This window comes from Vulpes vulpes, chromosome 3, assembly GCF_048418805.1.
Source record: "Vulpes vulpes isolate BD-2025 chromosome 3, VulVul3, whole genome shotgun sequence".
Taxonomy (NCBI): Eukaryota; Metazoa; Chordata; class Mammalia; order Carnivora; family Canidae; genus Vulpes; species Vulpes vulpes.
In genome coordinates this window covers 81,499,971-81,523,721 of record NC_132782.1, presented here as the reverse complement: position 1 = coordinate 81,523,721, position 23,751 = coordinate 81,499,971, and the positions used below count along the sequence as shown (strand labels likewise).

Genomic DNA, 23,751 nt, shown 5'->3' with positions numbered 1-23,751 from the left:
GAATCTCATGGTGGCAAATAACCGATTTTACTTGTTTGGGAATGTCTTTATTTCACCCTCCTACATGCAAAATATTCTCTCTGGGTTTAGGATTCTCTGGGGTTATTTTCTCTCAGCACTCTCAGCACAGTTATTTTCTCTCAGCACATAGACGATATTTTTCAAGAATATCCTTCCACTAACTTCTGGATTCTATCATTTCCATGAAGTCGGCTGTCAGACTCATTATCCCTTCTTTGAAGCAAATCTGGTTTTCCTCTGCCATTTTTAAGTTCTTACTAGTGGTGGCTCAGTGGTTGAGCATCTGCCTTTGGCTCAGGTCATGATCCCAGGGTCCTGGGATCGAGTCCCATGTCAGGCTCCCCAAAGGGAGCCTGCTTCTTCTTTTGCCTATGTCTCTGCCTCTCTCTCTCTCTCTTTCATGAATAAATAAATAAAATCTTAAAAAACAAAAGATCTAAGAGTAGATACAGATTTATTTGGAATTCCTTAAACTTCTTAACCTGTAGCATAATATCTTTTATTAGTCTTGAAAAATTCTCTTTGTCTCTTCAGCTATTGCCTTTGCTCCATTCTATATTTACCTCTGAGACTTTGGTTATGTTATTTTTTTCCTACTCTATCCCCCAGTGTCTGTTTTTTTAAGCAAGCTCTATGCCCAATATGGGGCTTGAGCTCATGACCCTGAGATCAAGAATTTCATGCTACACCAAATAAGCCAGCCAGGTGCCCCCCCCCTCACCCCATGTCTTTAAACTCCTGCTTCATGGTTTTCTACCTGTTTTCCTCTTTCCTGCATTCTGCATAATTCCAGTAAATCCAACTTTTAGTTCATTTGTTTCATCTGGGCCTAATATGTTGTTAAACCTCTTCATAAGATGTATAATTTTAGTCTAGCTTTCATTTCTTGGAGTTCTTTTTTCCCCCCAAATCTGTTTGTCATTTTTTAATGATTTCTTGTATCCTGCATATATTTTGAGACAGCCTTTTATTTATTAAGACAAATTAAACAGTGATTTCATATATCACTTCTTATACTTCCATTATCTAAAGTCCTTCAAGATCTATTCCTGTCATCCATTGTTTTTGATGAATGTTGTTCATGCTATGGAGTATCTTCTTGTGCTTAGTTATTTTTTACTGTGAGTTGCTCATTTTCCTAAGAATCTTATTTGTGATAAATAAAAATTAAAAAAAAAAAAAGGGAAACCTGGGTGGCGCAGTGGTTTAGCACCTGCCTTTGGCCCAGAGCGCAATCCTGGAGACCCGGGATCGAATCCCATGTCGGGCTCCCAGTGCATGGAGCCTGCTTCTCCCTCTGCCTATGTCTCTGCCTCTCTCTCTCTCTCTGCGTGACTATCATAAATAAATAAAAATTAAAAAAAAAAAAAAAGAATCTTATTTGTGGGAACTCTTTCAAGTCAGGTTCCTCCAGAGAGAATGGGCATTTGCTTCCATTGAAATCACTCTAAATTAAATTCTCAGCTTAAGGTTTTTTTTTTTTTTTTAATTTTTTTTTTAATTTTATTTATTTATGATAGTCACATAGAGAGAGAGAGAGAGGCAGAGACACAAGCAGAAGGAGAAACAGGCTCCATGCACCGGGAGCCCAACGTGGGACTCGATCCCGGTTCTCCAGGATCACGCCCTGGGCCAAAGGCAGGTGCTAAACCACTGCACCACCCAGGGATCCCCTCAGCTTAAGGTTTTGTGAATTCCAGGCAGATTCCCTTGAGCTCTGGCTCCTAGGTCCAATTCCCAGGAGTTGTTTTTCCCTCCCTCTGATCTACAACAGTGGTTTGAGGCCCTCAGGGAGAACTCCTTAGGTGCTGGAGTGCTGGGATCTGTTTTATTTCCAATTCACCCTTAGTTCGCCTATATCAGGGAAGCAATCTTTGCTCTTCCACCAGACTTTTAAACGTGGGCAGGCCGGAGCCCTGCCTCCTATCCACCACCTAGCTCCTGAGATCCAAAGAACCAAAGTTTAGTTCACCTGGTGTGGCAAAACCCCTGTCCCCTCCCCACCAACTCCATCACCCCAATATTCCACTTATTCTTCTACTACCTATATGGATTCAGTCCTTGGCCTGAGGATTCCTTACACTCCTGTTAGCTCATTAATGCCTTCAAAAAGAAGTTTTAAATATTTTACTCAATATTTTAGTAGTTTTCAGTAGGAAAATCAGCCCAGATACCTAGCCTGACTTGTTACCCAAACTGGTATTCCTTTTGGCCTTTTTTCCTATGTAGTTGTCTCTTCCATTTGGCTGAGAGTTTCTGGATAGTAGGAACCTTTTTACTTTTTTTTTTTTTTCAATTAAGACATTTTTTAAGGTTTATTTTCTTGAGAGAGAACACGCACCCCAGTGTGGGGAGAGGCCGAGGGAGAGGGAAAGAACCTCAAGCAGATTCCCTGCTGAGCATGAAGCCTGACCTGGGGCTTGATCCCAGGACCCCAAGATCAGGACCTGAGCTAAAATCAAGAGTTAGGGATCCCTGGGTGGCGCAGCGGTTTGGCGCCTGCCTTTGGCCCAGGGTGCGATCCTGGAGACCCGGGATCGAATCCCACGTCAGGCTCCCGGTGCATGGAGCCTGCTTCTCCCTCTGCCTGTGTCTCTGCCTCTCTCTCTCTCTCTCTGTATGACTATCATAAATAAATAATAATAAAAAAAAATTTAAAAAAATAAAATAAAATCAAGAGTTGGCCACTTAACTGACTGAGCCACCCAGGAGGCACCACCCCCCACTTTTTTTTTAGAGCAAGTTTTAGATTCACAGCAAAATTGAGCAGAAAGTATGGAGATTCCCCCTATACCCCCTGCCCCCAAACAGGTGTAGCATTCCCATTAGGAACATCCCCTGCCAGCGTGGTATATTTGTAACAAGTAACACATCTTCACTGATACATCTCCTGAAATCTGTAGTTTACATTATAGTTCACCTATGGTATGTATTGTGACATATATTCTGTGACTTTGGACAAACGTATCGGGACATGTAGCCATTACTGTAGTATCATACAGAATCCTTTTACTGGCTTCGAAATCCTCCGTGCTCCACCTATTTGTCCCTCTCTACCTCCCCTGGCCCCTGGCAACCACTCGTCTTTTTTTTTTGGTAAGATTTTTATTTTATTTATTTGAGAGAGAGCATGAGCAGGGGAGGAGCAAAGGGAGAGGGAGAAGCAGCCTCTCCATTGAGCAGGGAGCCCGACACATGGCTCATCCCATACCCTGAGATCATGACGTGAGCTGAAGGCAGACACTCAACTGACTGAGCCACCCAGGCACCCCCAACCCCTGGTCTTTTTTACTGTCTCCACAGTTTTGCCCTTTCCAGAATGTCATAAGATTGGAATCATATAGTATGTGAACTTTTCAGATTAGCTTCTTTCCCTTAATAACTTGCAGTTAGGTTCCTCCATGTTTTTTCAGGGCTTGATAGTTCATTTACTTCTGGTGCTCAGTAATACCCCATTGTCTGAATGTACCACAGTTTATCCATTCACCAATTAAGGTGTTGGTTGCTTCCATGTTTTGCAGTTATAAATAAGGCGTCCATAAACATCCATGTGCAGGTTTTGTTTGAACATAAGCTTTCAGTTCCTTTGGGTAAAAACCAAGGAGTGCTATTGCTGAATTATGTGGTAAGAGTAAGTTCAGTTTTATAAGAAACTGCCAAACTGTCTTCAAGAGTGGCCGCACCACTCTGCACTGCCACCAAGCAATGAGTGAGAGCTCCTATTGCTCCACACCCTCACTGGATTTGGTATTCTCAGTATTCTGGATTTTGGCTCTTCTTCTAACTAAATGTGTACTGGTATCTCAGTGTTGTTTTAATTTGTGTTTTCTGGTGACAGACGATGTGGAGCATCTCTCCATATATTCTTTTGCTATCTTCTTTGTATATCTTCTTTGGAGAGGTGTCTGTTAAGGTCTTTGGTCCATTTTTTAAAATCAAGTTTCTTGTCATCTTATTGTTGAGGTTTTTTTTTTTTTAAGGTTTTTTATTTATTTATTAATGAGAGACACACAGAGAGAGACAGGCAAAGACACAGGCAGAGGGAGAAGCAGGCTCCATACAGGGAGCCTGATGTGGGACTCGATCCCAGGTCTCCGGGATCACACCCTGGGCTGAAGGCAGTGCTAAACCACTGAGCCACCTGGGCTGCCCATTATTGTTGAGTTTTAAGAATATTTTGTATGTTTTGGATAACAATCTTTTACCAGATGTGTCAATCTGTGGTTCCTCATTCTAATGACAGTGACTCTTCCAGATATTTTTTAATTTTAATGAAGTCCAGCTTGATGATCAATTATTTCCTTCATAGATCACAATTCTGGTGTTCTATCTAAAAAAATCATTGCCATACAGAAGGTCATCTGTGTTACCTCCTATGATTTTTATAGTTTTACATTGCACATTGAAGTCTACAATCCATTCGTCTTTTGTTTTTTGGTCCTGGTGCATTTTCATGTGAAATATAGTTATCTTCAGTGATGAGCATAGTTTCACTTTGTCTGCTTTCCACTAGTTTCTAATTTTTCCATAATGAACAAGTATAACATACAATTCATAAAATATGATTTTTCATAGAAAACTAATACATGAGGAAATAGTGTCATTTTTGGCATTGATATTTTTTTTTTTAAAGATTTTATTTATTTATTCATCATAGTCACAGACTGAGAGAGAGAGAGAGGCAGAGACACAGGCAGAGGGAGAAGCAGGCTCCATGCAGGGAGCCCGACGTGGGATTCGATCCCGGGTCTCCAGGATCGCGCCCTGGGCCAAAGGCAGGCGCCAAACCGCTGCGCCACCCAGGGATCCCGGCATTGATATTTTTAACCTACTGTGATGACCCCCGTCCCTTTGGTGACCTTCAAGGCATACTTCAGTGGGGTTCCTCTACTCTAGAGGATGTAGGTGCACCCAGAAGAAAATTTAGAAATTAGAACTCATGTGGGAAACACAGCTGTTCAGTGGAAGAGTTCTTTTTGCCTCTACCCTCCTTCTTTTTTGTGTGCAACTGGGAGTTGCAAGTGTCACTCTGCTAATTCCAGCTTCTGGGCAGACTCTTTGGGAAGGCCTATTTGTTCCCAGCTGAGATCTGTCCCGTTTCAATCCCCATCTCATGTAAAATGCTCTAGATACTCTTAGTCTGCCGGAGTCCATCTGGAGGTGTTTCCTCTCCAGCACTTAGATAAGAGAGATGGAAGGAAGGAAACAGCCTATGACCAGACTGTGATTACTAGGACGGGAGACTTCAAATTCTTTTTTAATATGTTTTTTTTATTTTTATTTATCTATGATAGTCATACAGAGAGAGAGAGAGAGAGAGAGAGGCAGAGACATAGCCAGAGGGAGAAGCAGGCTCCATGCACTGGGAGCCCGACGTGGGATTCGATCCCGGGTCTCCAGGATCGCGCCCTGGGCCAAAGGCAGGTGCCAAACCGCTGCGCCACCTAGGGATCCTGAGAGACTTCAAATTCTTAAGTCAGAAGCCTTGTCTAGAATTTATGCAAAGGAAGTTCTCCTGTTTGTACATAAGATTATACCGTAAGAACGAACATTCATTGGAATACAGCTTATAGTAGAAAAACATGCCTACAACTAAAACATACAACAATAAGGAGTTTGTTTGGTAAGTTACAGCATACGCTTATAATATCATTAAAAATATCACTAGAAATAATGAAACAAAAAAATTTGAGAAGATAGGAAAAAAACTGAAGCATAAAGTTAAAAAATGGATTCCATCTTATATAATATTTTCTAAAGATTTAATTTATATATGTGGGAGAGAGAGAGAGAGAGAGCATGAGCAGAGGGAGGGACAGAGGGAGAGGAAGAAGCAGACCTCTTCACTGAGCAGAGAGTCTGATGTGGGGCTGGATCCCCAGATCATGACCAGAACCCAAGGCAGATGCTTAACCAATGAGCCACCCAGGTGCCCCTCTATTTTATATTTTAAAATAAAAGTAGAACACAGAAGGTTTTTAAGGCAGTGAAACTATTGTGTATGATACCGTAATGACAGGTATGGGACATTATACATTTGTCAAAACCCATAGAATGTACCACACCGAGAGCAATTCCTAATGTAAACTTCACTTTGGACAATAAGGATGTATTGGTGAAGTTCACTAGTTGGAACAAATGTCCCATTCGGGTGCTGATGTTGAAGTGGGGGAGATTTTGTACATGTGGAAGTAGGGAGTAGGAAATCCTTGTACTTTCTGCTCAATTTTCCTGAGAACCTAAAACAGCTCAAAAAAATAACATCTACATTATTTTAGGGGCACCTGGCTGGCTCAGTCAGAAGCGCATATGACTTTTTGTGGGTCTTTTTTTTTTTTTAGATTTATTTATTTATTTATTTATTTATTTATTTATTTATTTGAGTGTGTGAGCAGGAGGAGGGGCAGAGGGAGAGAGAGAATTTCCAGCACAGTCTGTATTGAGCAATCAGCGATTCCTGATCCCACAACCCAGAGATCGTGTTCCGAGCCAAAATCAAAGTTGGACACTCAACTGACTGAGTCACCCAGGCACCCCAAGCATATGACTCTTAATTTCAGGGTTGTGAGTTTGAGCCCCATATCAGTTGTAGAGATTACTTAGATAATAAAACTTTTAAAAATATATCTATTTAAATGGAAATTTAAAAAATTTTTAAATAACATTTTGTCCTTCAGAATGTCAGCCATGATTCTATCTGGTGTTTAGATTAAGGATGATTTTTTTGTATTGGTGCTTGTCTGTATTTTCTAAAATTTTTCACAATGGCCATTTGTTCTTTTCAGAATCAGAAAAAAAATACATCGTCGAAAACAGAAGTCCTGGCTGTCAATCTCTTCCCCAAATGTTAGTATTGATGTACTACTTTCTTATCTTTTCCCGGAAGGGCCACCTGAGTGAGGGGTATGGACAGCTCTGCAGCATCTACCTCAGACTGCTAAGAACGAAGATGGAATATCACACCAAAGTGAGTTTGCCAACAGTTGTCCCAGCCCCTGCCCCACAACCCCACTGGTATTCCTGTGGGCCAAACTCTTAGGTCTTTCCGGGAATAAGGCAGCTCCAGCCTCTCAAAGAATGTTATATCATATCCAGTGAGAGGATATTTTACCAGCCTGTTGCAGTCAGGCCCCCATGATGGGACATGGGACTGAGATTCTGGCTCACATCTTCCACACTCTTTCTTTATTCCCCATTTTGCAGAGAGGAGCCCTATCTACTAGGTTGCCTTAGGAGAGTATTTCAGAAGCACTGACTTGACTTAATAAGAACAATCCTTTTATGTAGTGAGTTCCCACACAGAACCTTCTTTTCGTCCATCTGTGGCCTTAGACAGTATTTCTAATGCACCTAATGCAGGCAAAACCATTGTGCTGGGTACGAAGTGGCACATAAGGATACTCAGAAAGGGTCTGCTCGTCAGGAGTGCCCTGATCAGCCAGGGGGAGGAGGCTTATGTACCTGTGGCCTTGTGTCACAGTGCAAAGTGGTCCCGCAAGCCTATAACCGGAGCAAGAGGCATTCTGAAATGATGCAGGGCTGTGGCATCGATGGGGAAGATGAAGGAAGTGGGCCCGAGGCAGACCATGGATGGAGCAAGGGGTCGGGAGGAATGGCCTGGCAGTAGAAGAGGAACTAGCCTCCGTCAGCGAGCTGGCATTGGAAATAGGGAGGAATGGAGATTTACCTCTTAAGGACTTGAGGGGTGGCTCTGATTCATGGAATCCACCCTAGTATACTAGGCATTCCTGTGTACTGTTTAATTCTCTCCTCAACTGTAGAGAGGAGGTATTCAGATAGCCTAGGGAAATGAAACTGGGAGCATGTCGAGTGTGTGCCTCATCACACAGCTCCCCAGTTGTTAGGTGGGATTTGAACCCCAACCTGTAGGATGCTAAAGCCAGTGCTGCTCGGTGGCCACCCTTTCCTTGGCTTGCATACCTCTGGGTGCTCACGCAGGCCAGACCTGGGTTAGGTTCTAAAGAGAGAAAGGTAAATAGACTTTGGCCCTGCCCCCAGGAGTCGTATTTGCTTGGGAGACAGGGCAGGCAAGTACAGTGAGGACCAGATCTGAGAGATGCAGCAGGTGGTACCAGCGCTTATACTGGGGCGTTACGCCCAAACTCCAGCGACCCAGGTAGGCTTCTCAGAGGCAGGACACTTGAGCTGACCTCCAGCTCAGTGGCTGAAACACCAGTAGCCCTTTATCATCTCTCACACCTGTTGGTTGGGAGTTTGAGAAGGGCTGGGCTGGGCAGTTATGGCTGCAGCTCCACCATGTGGTCACCACTGGTCTTGGCTGGAGCTGGGATAACGGGGAGCTGGCCCAGGGTCTCCCTCCTCGTGAGGTCTCAGTGCTAGTGAGGACTTCCTTGCAGTCTGGCCAGTTTCCCAAGAGAAAAAGGTAGAAGTGCATGGCATTTATATGAGCCAGCCTCCAAGTCATAAAGCACCCCTTCCACTGTCCTATATTGGCTGAGGCCATTACAGAGGTCACTAGATTGGAGAGGATAGGACAGGGACCACACTGGCGAAGGCAGAATGTCAAAGTCACATTGTAAAGACAGTGTGTTTTGAATCGTAGGGGTAGCCATTGACTGTATCGGAGGGGTAGCCATACAGTCTGCCAATACCCTCTGGCCCCATGGTGCACTCCCCTGCCTCCCTCCCTCTCTCCCAAGGATCACACTCACACCTTCCCCAGACCCCCATGTCCTTGTCTGTCACATTGCAGGAAGAGAGGAGCCACTGAAAAAGGCAAGGTGGCAGTTCCAGGCAGAGAGTCAGCTACAGCCGCAGATCCACAGTGTGAGGAACAGGCAGGTGGAGAGTAAAGGGTAGCCGGGCAGCTGTGTGGGACCATCCCACTCAGAGTGGAAGACTGAGAGCTGGGTTAGGATGCTGGTCACTGGGACAGGCAAGAGTGGTGGAGACTCTCTGAAGGCTGGTAGGACGGGTGGAGGGCAACAGCTAGGAAGATGTGGGGCTCATGGGAAGGACCTGGGTGATCAGAAGAAGTGCAGGAGCCTGGGGAGGCAGAGTGAGGCCCCTGGCACTCTGGGCTCTGGGCTCTGGGCTCTGGGAGGACAGAGTACAGGTATGAGTGTCCCCTTGTGTCCTGTGTCCTGCCCAGCATCTAGCCCAGAACAGGTGCTTCAGTCAGGACTCCTTGAACAATGGACCAAATGAACCAGAACTGAGATCAGATCAAATAGGACACAAGGAAGGCTGGAGAGGCTGGTCCTTCTTCTTTTGAAGCCAGTGGATCAGGACAGCTAACATGTTCAGAACGGGGAAGGGAGTGGGAAGCAGGGTGCCAAGGGAGTCCCAGTGATGTGAGGAGGAAGGCACATACCAAGGGTGGTGGCGTGGGAGCCAGGCACCCAGTCTGAGGGCGGAACAGTTACGGACAGAAAGGGGAGCCTGTCAGGGCTAGTAGCAATGACCGGGAAGGGGCACTAAGGCTGGAGAACACGATTAAAGGGGACTCCAGCTGTGAGTCCTTCTCCAGAGATTTTGGCAGCTAATCTTCGCCCAAAGACCCAGGCTTACTGGGTTCTGACAGGACTGTGGTGGAAGGACAGGCAGCAAGAAAGGTGAGGGATGAGAGGACAGATTTCTGCAGTGTCCAGACAGAGCCAGGAGATTAAATACAGTCAGAAGGGGCGCTTAAGTAACTGGCCCACCTTGAGACCAAGGAGCAGGGGTGGCGAGTCTAAGGGGGGGGAGGGGCTTCCAGGGCAGAGGGGATAGCCAGGAGGTGTGCGGTGGAGGGTTTCTGTCTTCATAGCCCAACGTGTGCTCCATGGAATTGAGATCCTCTCGACTGGCCACCCGTCTGTCCTTGCCTATCTGTACCTTTCCCTTTGTAGTGCCTTCCACCCACTCCAGGCAGGCCACACTGGGGAAGAGACAGTGATATGGGTATTTGACAAGATTGATGATGCATAATAATTTCTCCTGACTTTGGGGGCTCATGATGTAATGTTTTCCTACCTTCAGGTTTATTTTATTATGTTTCCCTAAAGCCAATATGAAAACAGTTTTGCCTTCCCTGAACTCACCACTGCAGCCTCTGGAAGGGGCAGAAGAACAGAGGGAAGCGTGGGTGGGGCTCAGAATGTACCGGGGCTATGCAGATGCGGGACGGACTGCGCCTCATGGATGGTGGTGGGCCAGCTGCTATCACGCTAAGCCTCCAGAGAGCATCTCTAGAAGAATGTCCCAGGACACCAATTGTTAGAGCAGAGCCCTGTCCCAGTTCCCAGGGGTGGGATGGAGCCTTCCCCTCTGATGATGGGTAGTGGATGTTCTCTGCTGTGAGTCTGTCAGGAGTCTGTATGTACGGGAGGTTCTGTGCACTGACACCAACCCCCTCGAAGCATGTGGGTGATACACAAGCAGAATTAAGCCTGCTGCTGCCCAAGCTCTGTGTAGACAGTTTGCCTGGTGTTAGCTTAGTTGAGGGGCTCTGTCCTGACTTCATTCCTCTGCCTCCCTTTCCAGAATCCCAGGTTCCCAGGCAACCTTCAGATGAGCGACCGGCAGCTGGATGAGGCTGGAGAGAGTGACGTTAACAACTTGTGAGTGGCCATCCTTGTGCTGTGGACCCAACAGGGAAGAAAGCTCGATGTTGCCAGTCTATAGCTAGGGTCACACAGGGCCTGATGGCCAGGGCGGTGGCTGGGATGAGGCCTCATACTGCTGGTGCCTCATTCAGAACCCTTCTAGGCTGCCCGGGTTCGCTTCTTGGTGTCACCCTCTGCCCTCCCCTCTGTCACCATCACTGTGGAGTTTACCCTCCTTGATCTTCAAATGGCCTTAAGACCCACATAGGTGGGGGCTAAGGATTGGAGCTAGTGTGTGTGTGTGTGTGTGTGTGTGTGTGTGTGTGTATGTGTGAGTGTGTGTGTGCGCGTGCGCGCACATGCACGCGCATGCATGAGCATATGCCCATGTGTGCGTGCTTGCATCTGTGCACTGAGGACAGGGAGAGCAACACAGAGCAGGGGGAGGGGACAGGTAAAGCACTGGCCTTGGGCTCTAGAATATAAGCTCTCTCTCCTCTTGGGTCCAAGTTTCCAGTTGACAGTGGAGATGTTTGACTACCTGGAGTGTGAACTTAACCTCTTCCAAACTGGTGAGTCTTTCCCTCCCATCTGGCCCAGGCTCTCAGGGGAATTGCCTAAGTCCAAGCTTTGTTCCCCATTTGGACCAGTGGTTCCAGCCCCCTTCTCCCTATAGCGTTGTGCAGGAAATGGGAATATCCACACCCAATCTCTACTCTCTTGTCCCTGGTGCAGGGAGGGGCTGGAGCTCTTTGGTGTTTTCAGAGTTGGTGATTACATTCTGAGCAGAAGGGCCATGCCTCCCATCCTGCCGGCCTTCCTCTGAGAGCCCAGGCCTCCAAGAGCCCAAAGATAGGTCTGACTTCTTTGATAACCTTCAATCTGCAGCCCCAGTGCTGATTGGTGCTTTGTCAACTACTCAGCTAGGCTGGCACTGGGGGCCGATTTCTGCGCAGGAGGAGGGGCTGTCATGTGCTGTTTGGTTGGCAGCCAGGGTCGACCAGCTGGTCGAATTGAGTTGTTGACCAAATCCACGTGAGAAGCCCATGAAGCCCCTTTTCACCAGAAAGGGGAGTTGGCCACACTTCAGGCTCCCTTCACTGAGAGTTCTGGTGCCTTCCAGCTGTCAGCCCCTAACACTTCCTTGACAAGAACCAGGAAGGAAGCAGTCCGTTCCCTTCTCTCTGGGGTCCCCTCTTCCCCACACCTGTCAGCGTGGCTCCCCCTTCTCTCCCGGGGAACAGAAGAGCCTATTTTCTAAGATTCAAGATGCTCCATGACAAGTGTTCAGCTCCATGAAAGAAAGGATTCCAAGCTGGGAATATTTTTGCACAAGCTTGGTGACCTTCTCAGCGTTTGGACATGTGGGACCCACTCTTGGGGCTCTGATTTTCTCAGAAAAAAACAGACACGTTCTCACCCTGAATTGCACCTTCCTTTGGCATGTTCATCTGTGCAACTGATACTTACAACTGGCCTGTTACCAGCTAGTGCTGTGCCAGGCCTGTGCCAGGGAGTCAAATGCCTTTATACTTGAACCAATCAGTTCAGTGCAGGATGTATGAGGGGAACACCACGAACAGTTGGAAACCATGATTTGTAGGAGAAATCAGAAGGTACTTGGCTTGCTAGCAACCTTCTTGTACAAAAGTCAATAGACAAGTAAAAATGAAACACAAAACTCTTTTGTGTCCCTGCCCTGAGATGGTCCCCAGCCAAGTAGGAGAAATGGTATGGATGCATTTTTTTTTTATCTTTTTTATTTTTTAAAGGTTTATTTATTTATTTTATAGAGAGAGTGCACACAAACAGGAGGGACAGAGGAGAAGAGAGAATCTCAAGCAGACTTCCTGCTGAGCTTAGAACCCAACTTGGGGCTGGATCCTACAACCCATGAGATCATGATCTGAGCCAAAACCAAGAGTTGGATACTTAACCAACTGGCTGTTTTTGTTTTGTTTTAAGATTTCATTTATTTATTCATGAGAGACACAGTGAGAGAAGCAGAGACATAGGCAGAGGGAGAGACAGGCTCCCTATATGGAGCCTGATGCAGGACTTGATCCCAGGACCTCAGGATCATGACCTGAGCCAAAGACAGACGCTCAACCACTGAGCCACCCAGGTGCCCCTACCTGGCTGTTTTTATATGTTGATCACTTGTATCATTACCACTGGATGCTGAGCTCCTTCCCAGAATCAGGAACTCATCTTTGAATTATCTCCCTCTGTTCTAGCCTAGTACCTGATATAATAGCAAGCACTCAATGAAACTCAAGAATTGCTTCAGATAAACAGCAATGAGGAAAGGACAGGGGAACAGTGTTCATAAAACAGTGTCAATATCTAGCCCAATGCTCTGGGGTTATTGGGATTAAATCAGCCACTTAGAGCTTTCTAGCGGGGGGAGCTACCCCAAGTCTTGGCACAAACCCCTCAATGGTTAAATGGTGGTGGCTTTCTTGCCTGTGAATGATCACTGACTTGGAATCAAGAGCCCTCTACTACTCGTCTCCCCCATTTCCCATCCCATCCCCAGTTCCCTACTGAGTGCCACAAAAACCAAGGGAACTGGTATTGGAAGAAGCCTCCCCAGTTTCTGAGTCTTAGTCTGTGACCCTGCAAGGTTCCGAGCTGTACCCTCAGGTCCCTCTGGTTTTCAGCTGTGGGAAACACGGGCCAGTTCCAGTTAACATTAATTTCCAGCACTTGCAACCGTTTTTAAAGTGTGGTCCCTGGACCAGCAGCATCTCCTGAGAACTTGTTAGAAATGCCACCCCCCAGGTGCCACCCTAGACCTAATGAATCTGAATCTCTGAGGGTAGAGCCCAGCCATCTGTGTTTTCACAGCACTCCCACCACCACCAGCCCCCAGCCAGGTCTACACTGTCCAATATAGTAGCCACTAGCCATGAGCGCCTATTTAAATTAATTATAATTAAATGACATTAAAAAGTCAGGTCCTCGGTTGCACTAGCCATATTTCAGGCACCCAGTAGCCACATGTGGCAAGCATAGGTACACAGAATTCTTTTGCACAATTGCTACTGGGTGATTCTGCGGCAAGAGAACCACTCAGCTAGGAAATCCAGTTTTCAACCCTGGCTGCCTATTAGAATCACCTGGGGGGCTTTTGAAACCTGCTGCCCCAGGCCTACCCCAGACCAATTAAAACAGAATGGGAGGTAGGGGAGTTCAGGCAAACATTAGATTTTAAATATCCCCAGGGGATTCCAATCAATCACAAAGCCAACACTGAGAACCGCTGCCTTGCTCTGCACTTGACTCGACATTGTCCTTGAGTACCTACAAGACCTTTTTGAGGTACGGGCTATTAGAATCACCTGCATTTTACATGAAAGCACCTGGAGGCACAGAGAGGTTGGGTAACTTGTCCAAGGTCACACTGCTCTAGACGTTACCGGATGCCAAGGGGCTTTCCTGGAAAGCGGCGGGCAGGCTGGAAGATGGAGCAGTCTGTGATTCCTTGCCAGAGTGGAGTCCAAGGAAGCCAGTAAACTTGAAGATGGCTGCCTTGCAGTGACAGCTGCTTTTAATTTGTGTCAAAAAGAAAAGCTGCCTTTTAATTAGAACTGTTTGGGATTTTTTTTTCTTTTTTTCTTTCAACTGCCAGAGTAAGCCAGTTAACAGGGATTAGTGTAATCAGGAAAGACTGAGCACAGCAGCTCTGGGCTTTCCTCCGGGGCAGTCCGGCCCACTGATTTTTTTCAATGCTGGCCACAGTGGAGTCTGCAGGTGTTGGGCAGCCGCTACAGGAAGGAGTTCAGCCCTGGCCAGTGGTGTGCGCTGAGGGTCCACAGCCAGGCATCTGGTTGCTTGGTTTAAGAACAAGGGGTATGGGGTGCCTGTGGGGCTCAGTCACTTAAGCATCTGCCTTCCATTCAGGTCATGATCCTGAGGTCCTGGGATCGAGCCCCGCATGGAGGAGCCTGCTTCTCCCTCTGCCCTTCCTCCTGCTTGTGCTGTCTCATTCTCTCTCACTCTTTCTCTCTCAGATAAATAAATAAAATCTTTTTTAAAATTAAAAAAAAAAAAAAAAGAACAAGGGTTATGGGGCACCTGGGTGGCGCAGTTGACTAAGCATCCAACTCTCGGTTTCCACTCTGCTTGAGATCTCAGAGTCGTGGGATCGAGCCCCATGTCAGGCTCCACATTTTGCATGAAGTCTGCTACAGATTCTCTCTCCCTCTCCCTCTGCCCTTTCTGCTCATGTCCTTTCTCTGTCTCGCTCTCTCTCTCCTTAAATTAATAAATTTTAAAAAGAACAAGGGGTAGGAGGCAGAGGGTAATGTAGAGGGGTCTGTAGAACAAGACACTGAGGGAGTGATGTGCTGTCTGCAGAGGGCAGTACTTCTGCTGACCTGCCCCCCAAGGACCAAAGGCAGCCTTTGATCCTGATGGTTCATCCTCCCCATAGGTCCCCCCACTGTCCATCCAGGGCTCCTGCACATGCCCCCTTCTGGTGTCCCAAGACCCTGTGGCAAGCCACCAGGAAGCTAGGGCTGAATTATTCCCTCCTTCGCATTCTGATCAATGTTTGCTATTTCCCCCCAAACATGATTACCTTCAGGGGCTCACTCTGTCTCCTCACCTGTTTCCCTGTCCCACAGGAGTGTTGTAAGGGGGTAACTACATCAGATGACACAGTGCAGGTCCTTGGCATGGGTCAGACCCCTGCTTCCTGCCCCTCTGAGAAGGTCACCTGCAATTTCCTGTCCCTACTGCCTGTGTCTCCTTTTTATTCTCTAGTGTTCAATTCCCTGGACATGTCTCGCTCTGTGTCAGTGACGACAGCTGGGCAATGCCGCCTTGCCCCGCTAATCCAGGTCATCTTGGACTGCAGCCATCTGTATGATTACACCGTCAAGCTCCTCTTCAAACTCCACTCCTGTGAGTATGCTTCCGGCCAGAAGGATTACAGCCTGAGGGTATCCCTGAAATGCAGCCTCTTGAGTGTCTTTTCTGCCACAGCTCCCAAAGGCCCTAGAGCTCCCAACCCTCTTGGGAGTAGAGAACTGCAGAACACAAGCTTTGGTGTGCCCAGGGAAGCACCTGGCTTGCCACAGTGGTGTCCTGGGATGGCCCTTTCCCTCTACTTCTGGCTTCACCACATCTCTGTCCATACATATCATGTGTTCTAGGGACCCACACGAATGATACCAGACCCGCCTGTCCAGGCACAAAGGCAGTAGTTTCCAAAGTGTTCACACAGCTTCTCTGTACAAGTGGAGGTTTGGGGAAATAGAAAACCTAAAGCAGAGCTGTTCTAGCACACAGTGGGCCATCCCCTCTCTAGCCTCAGATCCCTGGGATGCTTTTGCAGATTCTATTTTGGAAACTACTGATCTTGGAGAGTTCTTAGACTTCTTTGCGCCTCTTTGTTTAAAACAATGTGTGTGGGTCCTGCTCCTGCAGAGTCTGCGTTGGTGGGTCGGGTAGGTTCCGGTCTGCGTTGTTAAACCTTATACCCCAGGCGAAGCTAATGTGGGTTGTATCTGGGCCACACTCAAAGGTGTTCACCATGAGGGATATACACATGCAGAACGTACAAATGATGGAGAGCAAAGAAAAAGCAAGACCTGAATGGATACTAGCAAGGTTTTATGGTTTATGGTTTTATATGTTGATCACTTGTATCATTACCACTGGATGCTGGCAAAGAGACAAAGATGCATTTTGGGAGACAGAGGCAAAAGGCATACTCTAGAATGTGGTCATTGATGAAAAGTGGGTTTGATTATTTAGGCAGGAAAGAAGAAGCAGCATCACTCAGGTTAATCCAGGAGCATCTGGTGGAAGGGAGGTGGGGATCGGTTGTTTAAGCCTTAGGAAGGCTTTGGAGCAAGTGGGCACAACAGGAGGAGCAGGGGGAGGACTGAATCCCAAGAGAAGAAAGGTGGTTGCCCTACACAGTATATGCTTGTTTAAAAATGAATGTTTGACTTTAGAATAGTTTTAAATCTACAGGAAAGTTGTAAAGATCATTCAGAAAGTGCCCACATACCCTGAACCTTGTTCCCTTTATTAATATCTTACATTAATGCGATACACTTGTCACAGTGAATGGACCAGTATTGATATATTATTATCAACTGAAATCCATACTTCATCCAGATTTCCATGGCTTTTACCTAACGTCCCATCCAGGACAGGTGCATCACATTACATCATTGTGTCTCCCTAGGCTCCACTTGGCTATGACAGCTTCTTGGACGTTCCTTGTTTTTGACAACCCTGACAGTTTTGAGAATTGGTCAGACACTTGTACAGTGTCCCCCAAATAAGTCTGTCTGATGTTTTTCTTATGAATGGACTGGGTTAAGGGTTCTTGGGAGAGAGGCCACCAAGGTAACGTGCCACTGCCATCCACTGTATACTTGGCATTTTTAATTATCATATGTTATATACATACTCCCTATGTATACCAAATAAATGTATCACGTATGCAAAAATTACTAAAATGTACATTTAAGGAATAAAACAAGAAATAAAAGGATCACTGAGTTGTGATCTATTGTTGAGGTATGCAGAGTCATACAGTCTTAGAGGAGAAAGGACCTCAGGGAACCTACTCTAGAGCGGAGGAGGCTGGTCTAAGAAGCTGCTGCTTGCCCAACATCATGCTGTTGGCCGTGACTGAGTGAGCCCGGACCAAGATCCTGAGTGTGGCCCTATAGTCTTTGCCTTCTGACAAGCATTCTCTCAGGCAGGCTCTCTGGATCCCTTCCAAACTAACATGTGTGCTGGACCTATCCAACATACCTCTCTAGGAGAGCCACACCTCCACCCCTGCTGGGGGTCTGTGTTGCAGCTTGGTCAGGTCACCATGGCTTCTTCTGTGGTCAGGGATGCAACTTCCAGCCCACCGTGCCCAGAATGGCTCACATTCCAGAAACAAACAGGACAGATTTGGAGGGAAAGCGCCCCTAGACTCACTGCTGGTCTTTCTGGGCCTCCTTGGTGACCTGTCTCTGGGGCAGCTGGAGGCTGGGCTGGCCACAAGCCTCAGGGTAGATGGTCCTGTCCCTCTGGAGCCCCACTGTGGCTTGCCTGGTCCTCCTGTGGTCATCTTCTTCCCTCTCACTCTTTCCCCATTTCTCCCAGGTCTCCCAGCTGACACCTTGCAAGGCCACCGGGACCGCTTCATGGAACAGTTCACGAAGTAAGTGGCTTAAGTGAGAGAAACGAGGGCAAACCAAAAAATTGTATAAACTTGATTAATTCATGCAAGAGCACTTGCTTTAAAATAATTGAGGAGAGGGCAGCCCTGGTGGCTCAGCGGTTTAGCGCCACCTTCAGCCCAGGGTGGAATCCTGGAGACCCGGGATCGAGTCCCATGTCAGGCTCCCTGCATGGAGTGGAGCCTGCTTCTCCCTCTACCTGTGTCTCTGCCTCTCTCTCTATGTCTTTCATGCATAAATAAAACAAACAAACAAACAAATAAATAAATAAATAAAATAATCGAGGAGGGAAGCCCTGGTGGCTTAGCAGTTTAGCGCCACCTTCAGCCTAGGGTGTGATCCTGGAGACCCGGGATCGAGTCCCACTTTGGGCTCCCTGCTTGGAGCCTGCTCTAACCTCTGCCTGTGTGTGTGTGTGTGTCTCTCTCTCTTTCTGTGTCTCTAATAAATAAATAAATCTTAAAAATAAAATAATCGAGGAATGAGAGTATCTTCATGATAAAGCACTACAACAAAGGAAAATAACTAGTACGGCAGCAAACCTACCACTGGCTGGTGAAGCTATCAGTTCTAAGCTATCAGTTCTCTGATAAAACCCACATGAGTGGGATACCCAGGTGGCTCATCAGTTGAGCATCTGCCTTTGGCTGAGGGTGTGATCCTGGGGTCCCAGGATCGGGTCCCACATCGGACTCCCTGCATGCTCCCTCTGCCTGTGTCTCTGCCTCTCTGTCTCTGTGTCTCTCATAAATAAATAAAATCTTAAAAAAAAAAAAGACCCACATGAGCATGTCGAAGAAGGAGATTCCATGCATTCATTCATCACCTGTTATATGCCCAGGGCTTCATCCTCCATTTCTTCTCCCCACATCCTCACACCATGTATAGTCTTATACTGTGTGCATAAAAAGGAACACCCAGATTTGTACCTCTGGCTACGTCTTGCCTCTGAATACCAGTCTCACATACTCAGTTGTCTTGTCTTACATCTCAAACTGAGCTCTAGGGTTTTCTCCCAGGGCACCTGGGTGGTGCAGTTGGTTGAGCATCCGACTCTTGGTTTCAACTTGGATTATAATCATGGAATTGTGGGATCCAGACCCATGTTGGGCTCCATGCTGAGCACAGAGTCTGCTTCAGATTCTCTCTCCCTCTCCCCATTCCACTCATGTGCTAGCTTGCTCTCTAAATAAATAAACAAACAACAACAACAACAACAAAAAATGTTTTTCCTCCCTGGCCTTTTCCATCTCCATAAATGCTCCATTTAGGCCAGAGATCTAGAACTCACCATTGTCCTCCCCCATGTCCAGTCCACTGGCAGATGTTCTGCAAATATATCTTGGCTCCGATTGTAGCTGCCATCTCTCGGGCTACTATTGTGCGCCAGGACCCTCCAATATGGCGGCTGTGCCGGGCTTCCACTCCCACCCCCTGCACTCCTATCCCTCCCCGGGGATAGAACAACCTCGTAAAGACGTCAGTCCCTTGCTCAGAGCCTTTCAGCAGCTTCTCATTACACCAAGAATCAAATCCAAGCTCTTCTCCATGGTCTACAAGACCCTGCTTGCCATCTTTGATCTCATCTTTAGGGCTTACAGTGTTTCTGCCACATGGAGTCCTTTTCCAGTTCCTAGAACATACCCAGCTCATTTCTCTGTCAGAGCCTTTAGTGCTTGCTGTTTCCTCTGCTTGGAATGCTCTTCTCCCAGCCTGGCCAGCTCCAGGTCATCTTTGGTTCCCTCCTCACAAAGGCACCATTTTTTTTTTTTTTTAGATTTTATTTATTTATTCATGAGAGAGAGAAGCAGAGACATAGGCAGAGGAAGAAACAGGCTCCCTGTGGGGAGCCCGATGCAGGACTCGATCCCAGGACTCCGGGATCACGCCCTGAGCCAAAGGCAGACACACCCCTGAGCCGTCCAGGCGCCCTAGCCTTAAGTCTTAAATCTATTATTTAAATGTTGGGTCTTCTTCATTTCCTGTTCCTCCAACCCCACCTTTGCCTCCTCCCACCACATATCCTGTAGCCCAGCACCTCATTTATTTTTTTCATGGTTCTTAGAACAGCTTTATTTCTGCTTAACTATCCATTATTTCATCCCTAACCCCTGATATGTAGCAGCCAATTATGCATAAATATTTGGAGAAATCACTAAGCTAGTAAGCTAGCTGTCTTGTCTAGAAGAAGTGCTCATCTGACTAAGGGGCAAATTATTCTGTGCATTTGGGAAAGAAAATCGTGGGTAAGAAGAGAAGAGAAGAGAAGTCATCTTTCATGACTTGTGCCCAAGAAGAAGGGAAGGAGGGGACACCTGGGTGGCTCAGTGGTTGACCTTCGGCTCAGGTCGCAATCCCAGGGTCCTGGAATCGAGTCCGTCATCAGGCTCCTCACAGGGAGCTTGCTTCTCCCTCTGCCTATGTCTCTGCCTCTCTCTGTGTGTCTCATGAATGAATGAATGAATGAATGAATGAATGAATGAATGAATAAATAAATAAAGTTTTTAAAAAGAGGAAAGGAAGGAATGGCGTGAGAGAGAACACAGATGTGGAGAACCCAGGTGTTCTGACTCTTGTCTGTTAATTTCTTCATCCCTGACAACAGAGAAAAAGCATAGCTGCCAAATCCCAAGCCCAGTCTTCTCTTGCTGGTTCCTGAACAGCAGTCAGAGAACAGGTTTAGGGTTGTGCCAGCCTCCCGGGTTCCTTATTCCGTTTGAAAACCTTTATATGTTTATTCCATAATAAATGACTTATTAAATCCTAGGAGACAGGCCCTGGGGCTGATTTCCTGGAATGGTAAATTCCAGTAGCTTATGAAAGCAATGCAGCCTATTACTGTTGGCTCCAGCCCAGAAAGAGGGGGATGTGTGGTCAGGTGATTTTATTTCCTTTAATTTTTTTCTAGCTTATAGAAATCTCTCCTATGAGCGAGCAGCCACCTCACTTTCTCATCTACATAGATCTGGCAGTTACCTGAGGCCTCAGTGTCGTGGAATTTGGGAGGAGCACCAATGACCTCACAGGGGTAGTCCCAACGTTGGGGTCGGAGGGCTGTCATGAGACCCCAGGCGTTTAGTGTGTTGGGCTGAGCTGGAGGAGATTTTGTGTTGCAGGGAGTGGGTGCTGAGACACACAATCCTCTTTCCTCTCAGGAAATCTGTCTGATGCTCTCCGCTTTCTCAGCCTTCCATGTTTTGATTCAAAATGGAGACCCAAAGAAGAGGAAAAAATTTGGTTTCCTCACTCCCATATCCACCTAAGATTAGGACATAGTATGAATAGATTGCTTTTCTTCAGCAAAGTCTTGATGAGCTAATTCCTCTGTGCATGGTACTCTGGTAAACCTAGCTCAGCAGGGCCTGGTCTGTGCCTTCTAGAAGCTTCTAGTCCAACTGGGGAACTAGCACGTAGCTCCAGAACAAAGTGAATTAATTAAAAAGGGATCTACTTTCATAATGAAGTTCCCCTCCCCATTCCTACGGTTAGGTGGTTTATCCTCATAGTAAATTTATTTTCATGTTATTCTAACCCAAACATTCCTGGGAAGAGACATCCACCAGGCAACAGCGTAGATTCTACAGTGATACAGAAATTTGTTATGGAGTGATCCACTCTTCTAGAGGATTCTGTCCTTTGAATCCTCCTTTCCTGATCTCTGCAGTAAGTGAGGACTGGCTACAGATAACCTCCCCTGCAGTGTCACAATTGAAGGCCAGCACCATGGAGGTCATCTCCTTGACAGCCCACGCCTTGGGCTGGGCGGGCAGCAGGACAGCTGGGTGGTGCCCAGCACCCCTCAGGCTCTTTTCCACCCTCAGGCTGAAAGATCTGTTCTACCGCTCCAGCAACCTCCAATATTTCAAGCGGCTCATCCAGATCCCACAGCTGCCAGAGGTAAGCATGCCAGGCTCCACTATAGGAGCTGCTGGGGCCAGGGTGCTCTCAGAGATCTGAAGCCTGGCGTGACACAGTGTGAGGGTGTGTCTTCCGTCTTTAGAACCCACCCAACTTCCTACGGGCCTCTGCGCTATCAGAACACATCAGCCCTGTGGTGGTCATCCCAGCTGAGGCCTCATCCCCAGACAGTGAGCCGGTATTGGAGAAGGATGACCTCGTGGACATGGATGCCTCCCAGCAGGTGAGGAAAACCTCGAACCTGAGGATTAGGTGTCACAGCAGGTGGCAAGCCCCACGTGCCTCCCGTTGTGCTGCCCCATACACGCAGAATGGGAGAGCATCTGGCCTAGACCCTTGGGCTGTAACCAAGCTTGACCACCTTCTAACCCAGACTGAGCAACCCCTGGGCTACAATCCCTATGAGGGACCTCAGATGGACTTGTACCCAGTTAAGAGAGGGTCCTCTTATTAAAAGTCACTCCTCTGACCCTCACACAGAAGTCTCTGGATCTCTAACTTTGTCCTCACTCCTTTTTGGTCAACACAGAATTTATTCGACAACAAGTTTGATGACATCTTTGGCAGCTCGTTCAGCAGTGACCCCTTCAATTTCAACAGTCAAAATGGTGTGAACAAGGATGAGAAGTGAGTCTATGCTGGGTGCAGGCAGGTGGTACAGAAATTACGTGATGCCGGGGTCCAGCTGGTCTCACCTGGCGAGATGCTCCGTGACACTTGGGCCCTGAGGAAGAGAAGTGTCTTGATCCCCAAATATGGGTGTCTGTAATCCCAGAGGGAGATCAGATGAGGCCAAGATAATCTGGGGGTGTGAGATTCAGGTCTGGTAACACGGAGGGTCTTAGCATATAATTTATGGAATTTCAAAGAACTTTCCCCAAATGAACACCAGCTTTTAACTTCCTCCCCCGATCTCCCAGCTCGCCTTTAGAAGGAAAGAGCTGGAAGCCTGGTGAAAGCAGCCTTGTTCTTCTGTCCCCAGGGATCACTTAATTGGTCAACTGTACAGGGATGTCACTGAGCTGAAGGCACAGCTGGGGAGCATGAAGACTGAGGTATGAGGCAAGGGCTAATCTGGTTCTGGGCTTTGCCACGATGTGACATATTCATATTAAATTGGCTTCCCAACACTTGTTGGACCACATTTTAAGGTAGGGGCTCATTAGTAGTCCTGGTCCTCCTGTGGTCTGCATTTCCATTGTTCCTACCATGAGAATAGCTTTTAAGCCAAGCCCCGTGTCCCTGTGGTACTTGGAAATAACCATCATTTCCAGCTGGCCGTGAAGCCGATGAATGGTGAGAAAGGCCTGTCCTCCTCCCATGGTGATTGGAAGGTTTGATGTGTAACTCAAGGCGGTTTGCCGTGTCTGGGGTGGTACATAGGCCTGCACCTTGGGCCTGCAGCTAGCCAGAGGCTTCACTCACTGGGACAGGCGAACGTCACCTCCCTCGTGCCAGCTTGCCCAGGACTGCTTGCAGGCCGCTGTAACAGGACCAGCATTCCCCTGCTGTCACCTTGTTGTGAGCCAGGTGGCTTAGAATGACCAGACGCTTCAACTCTCACAAGCCGTGGGAGTGGTTTGTTAGGCAAACACAGGTGTTTATTAGATCAGGGCTGGAAGCCTGGGAGGACGTGCTTCTCCTGCCCAGCCCAGCCAAGCCCAGAGGCACAGCACTGGGGCTCACTGGGGAGTCCGTCCCACAGAGCCAGCGGGCTGTGCTGCAGTTGAAGGGCCGGGTCAGTGAGCTGGAGGCCGAGTTGGCAGAGCAGCGGCATCTGCGGCAGCAGGCAGCTGATGACAGCGAGTTTCTCCGGGCCGAGCTAGACGAGCTCAAGAAGAAGCGGGAAGACACGGAGAAGGCCCAGCGGAGCCTGACAGAGATAGAAAGTGAGTCTGTGGGGCTGGGGCTGAGGGTGGGAATGGTAGAGTTGGGCGAAGGATGCGGCTGGGTCGCAGAGGTGGGAGCCCAGCAGGTGGAGAGCCCCAGGGGCAGCACTACTCAGGATATGGGGACAGGAACTGGGAGGTGACAGTGGGGTG

At 47.5% G+C, this 23,751-nt stretch overlaps 1 protein-coding gene across 3 annotated transcripts in view; it reads left to right on the top strand.

Moving 5' to 3' along the window:
* The window catches only part of HIP1 (huntingtin interacting protein 1), a 158,736-nt gene that overhangs the window by 111,488 nt on the left and 23,497 nt on the right, over positions 1-23,751 (top strand). For all 3 annotated transcript variants that reach the window (XM_072752938.1, XM_072752939.1, XM_072752940.1), the window contains exons 5-14: positions 6,908-6,988; positions 10,528-10,604; positions 11,100-11,161; positions 15,360-15,500; positions 17,715-17,772; positions 21,613-21,688; positions 21,792-21,932; positions 22,239-22,336; positions 22,692-22,764; positions 23,415-23,598. In XM_072752938.1, the coding sequence (XP_072609039.1) occupies positions 6,908-6,988; positions 10,528-10,604; positions 11,100-11,161; positions 15,360-15,500; positions 17,715-17,772; positions 21,613-21,688; positions 21,792-21,932; positions 22,239-22,336; positions 22,692-22,764; positions 23,415-23,598 (991 nt within the window). The remainder of the gene's footprint in view (positions 1-6,907; positions 6,989-10,527; positions 10,605-11,099; positions 11,162-15,359; positions 15,501-17,714; positions 17,773-21,612; positions 21,689-21,791; positions 21,933-22,238; positions 22,337-22,691; positions 22,765-23,414; positions 23,599-23,751) is intronic.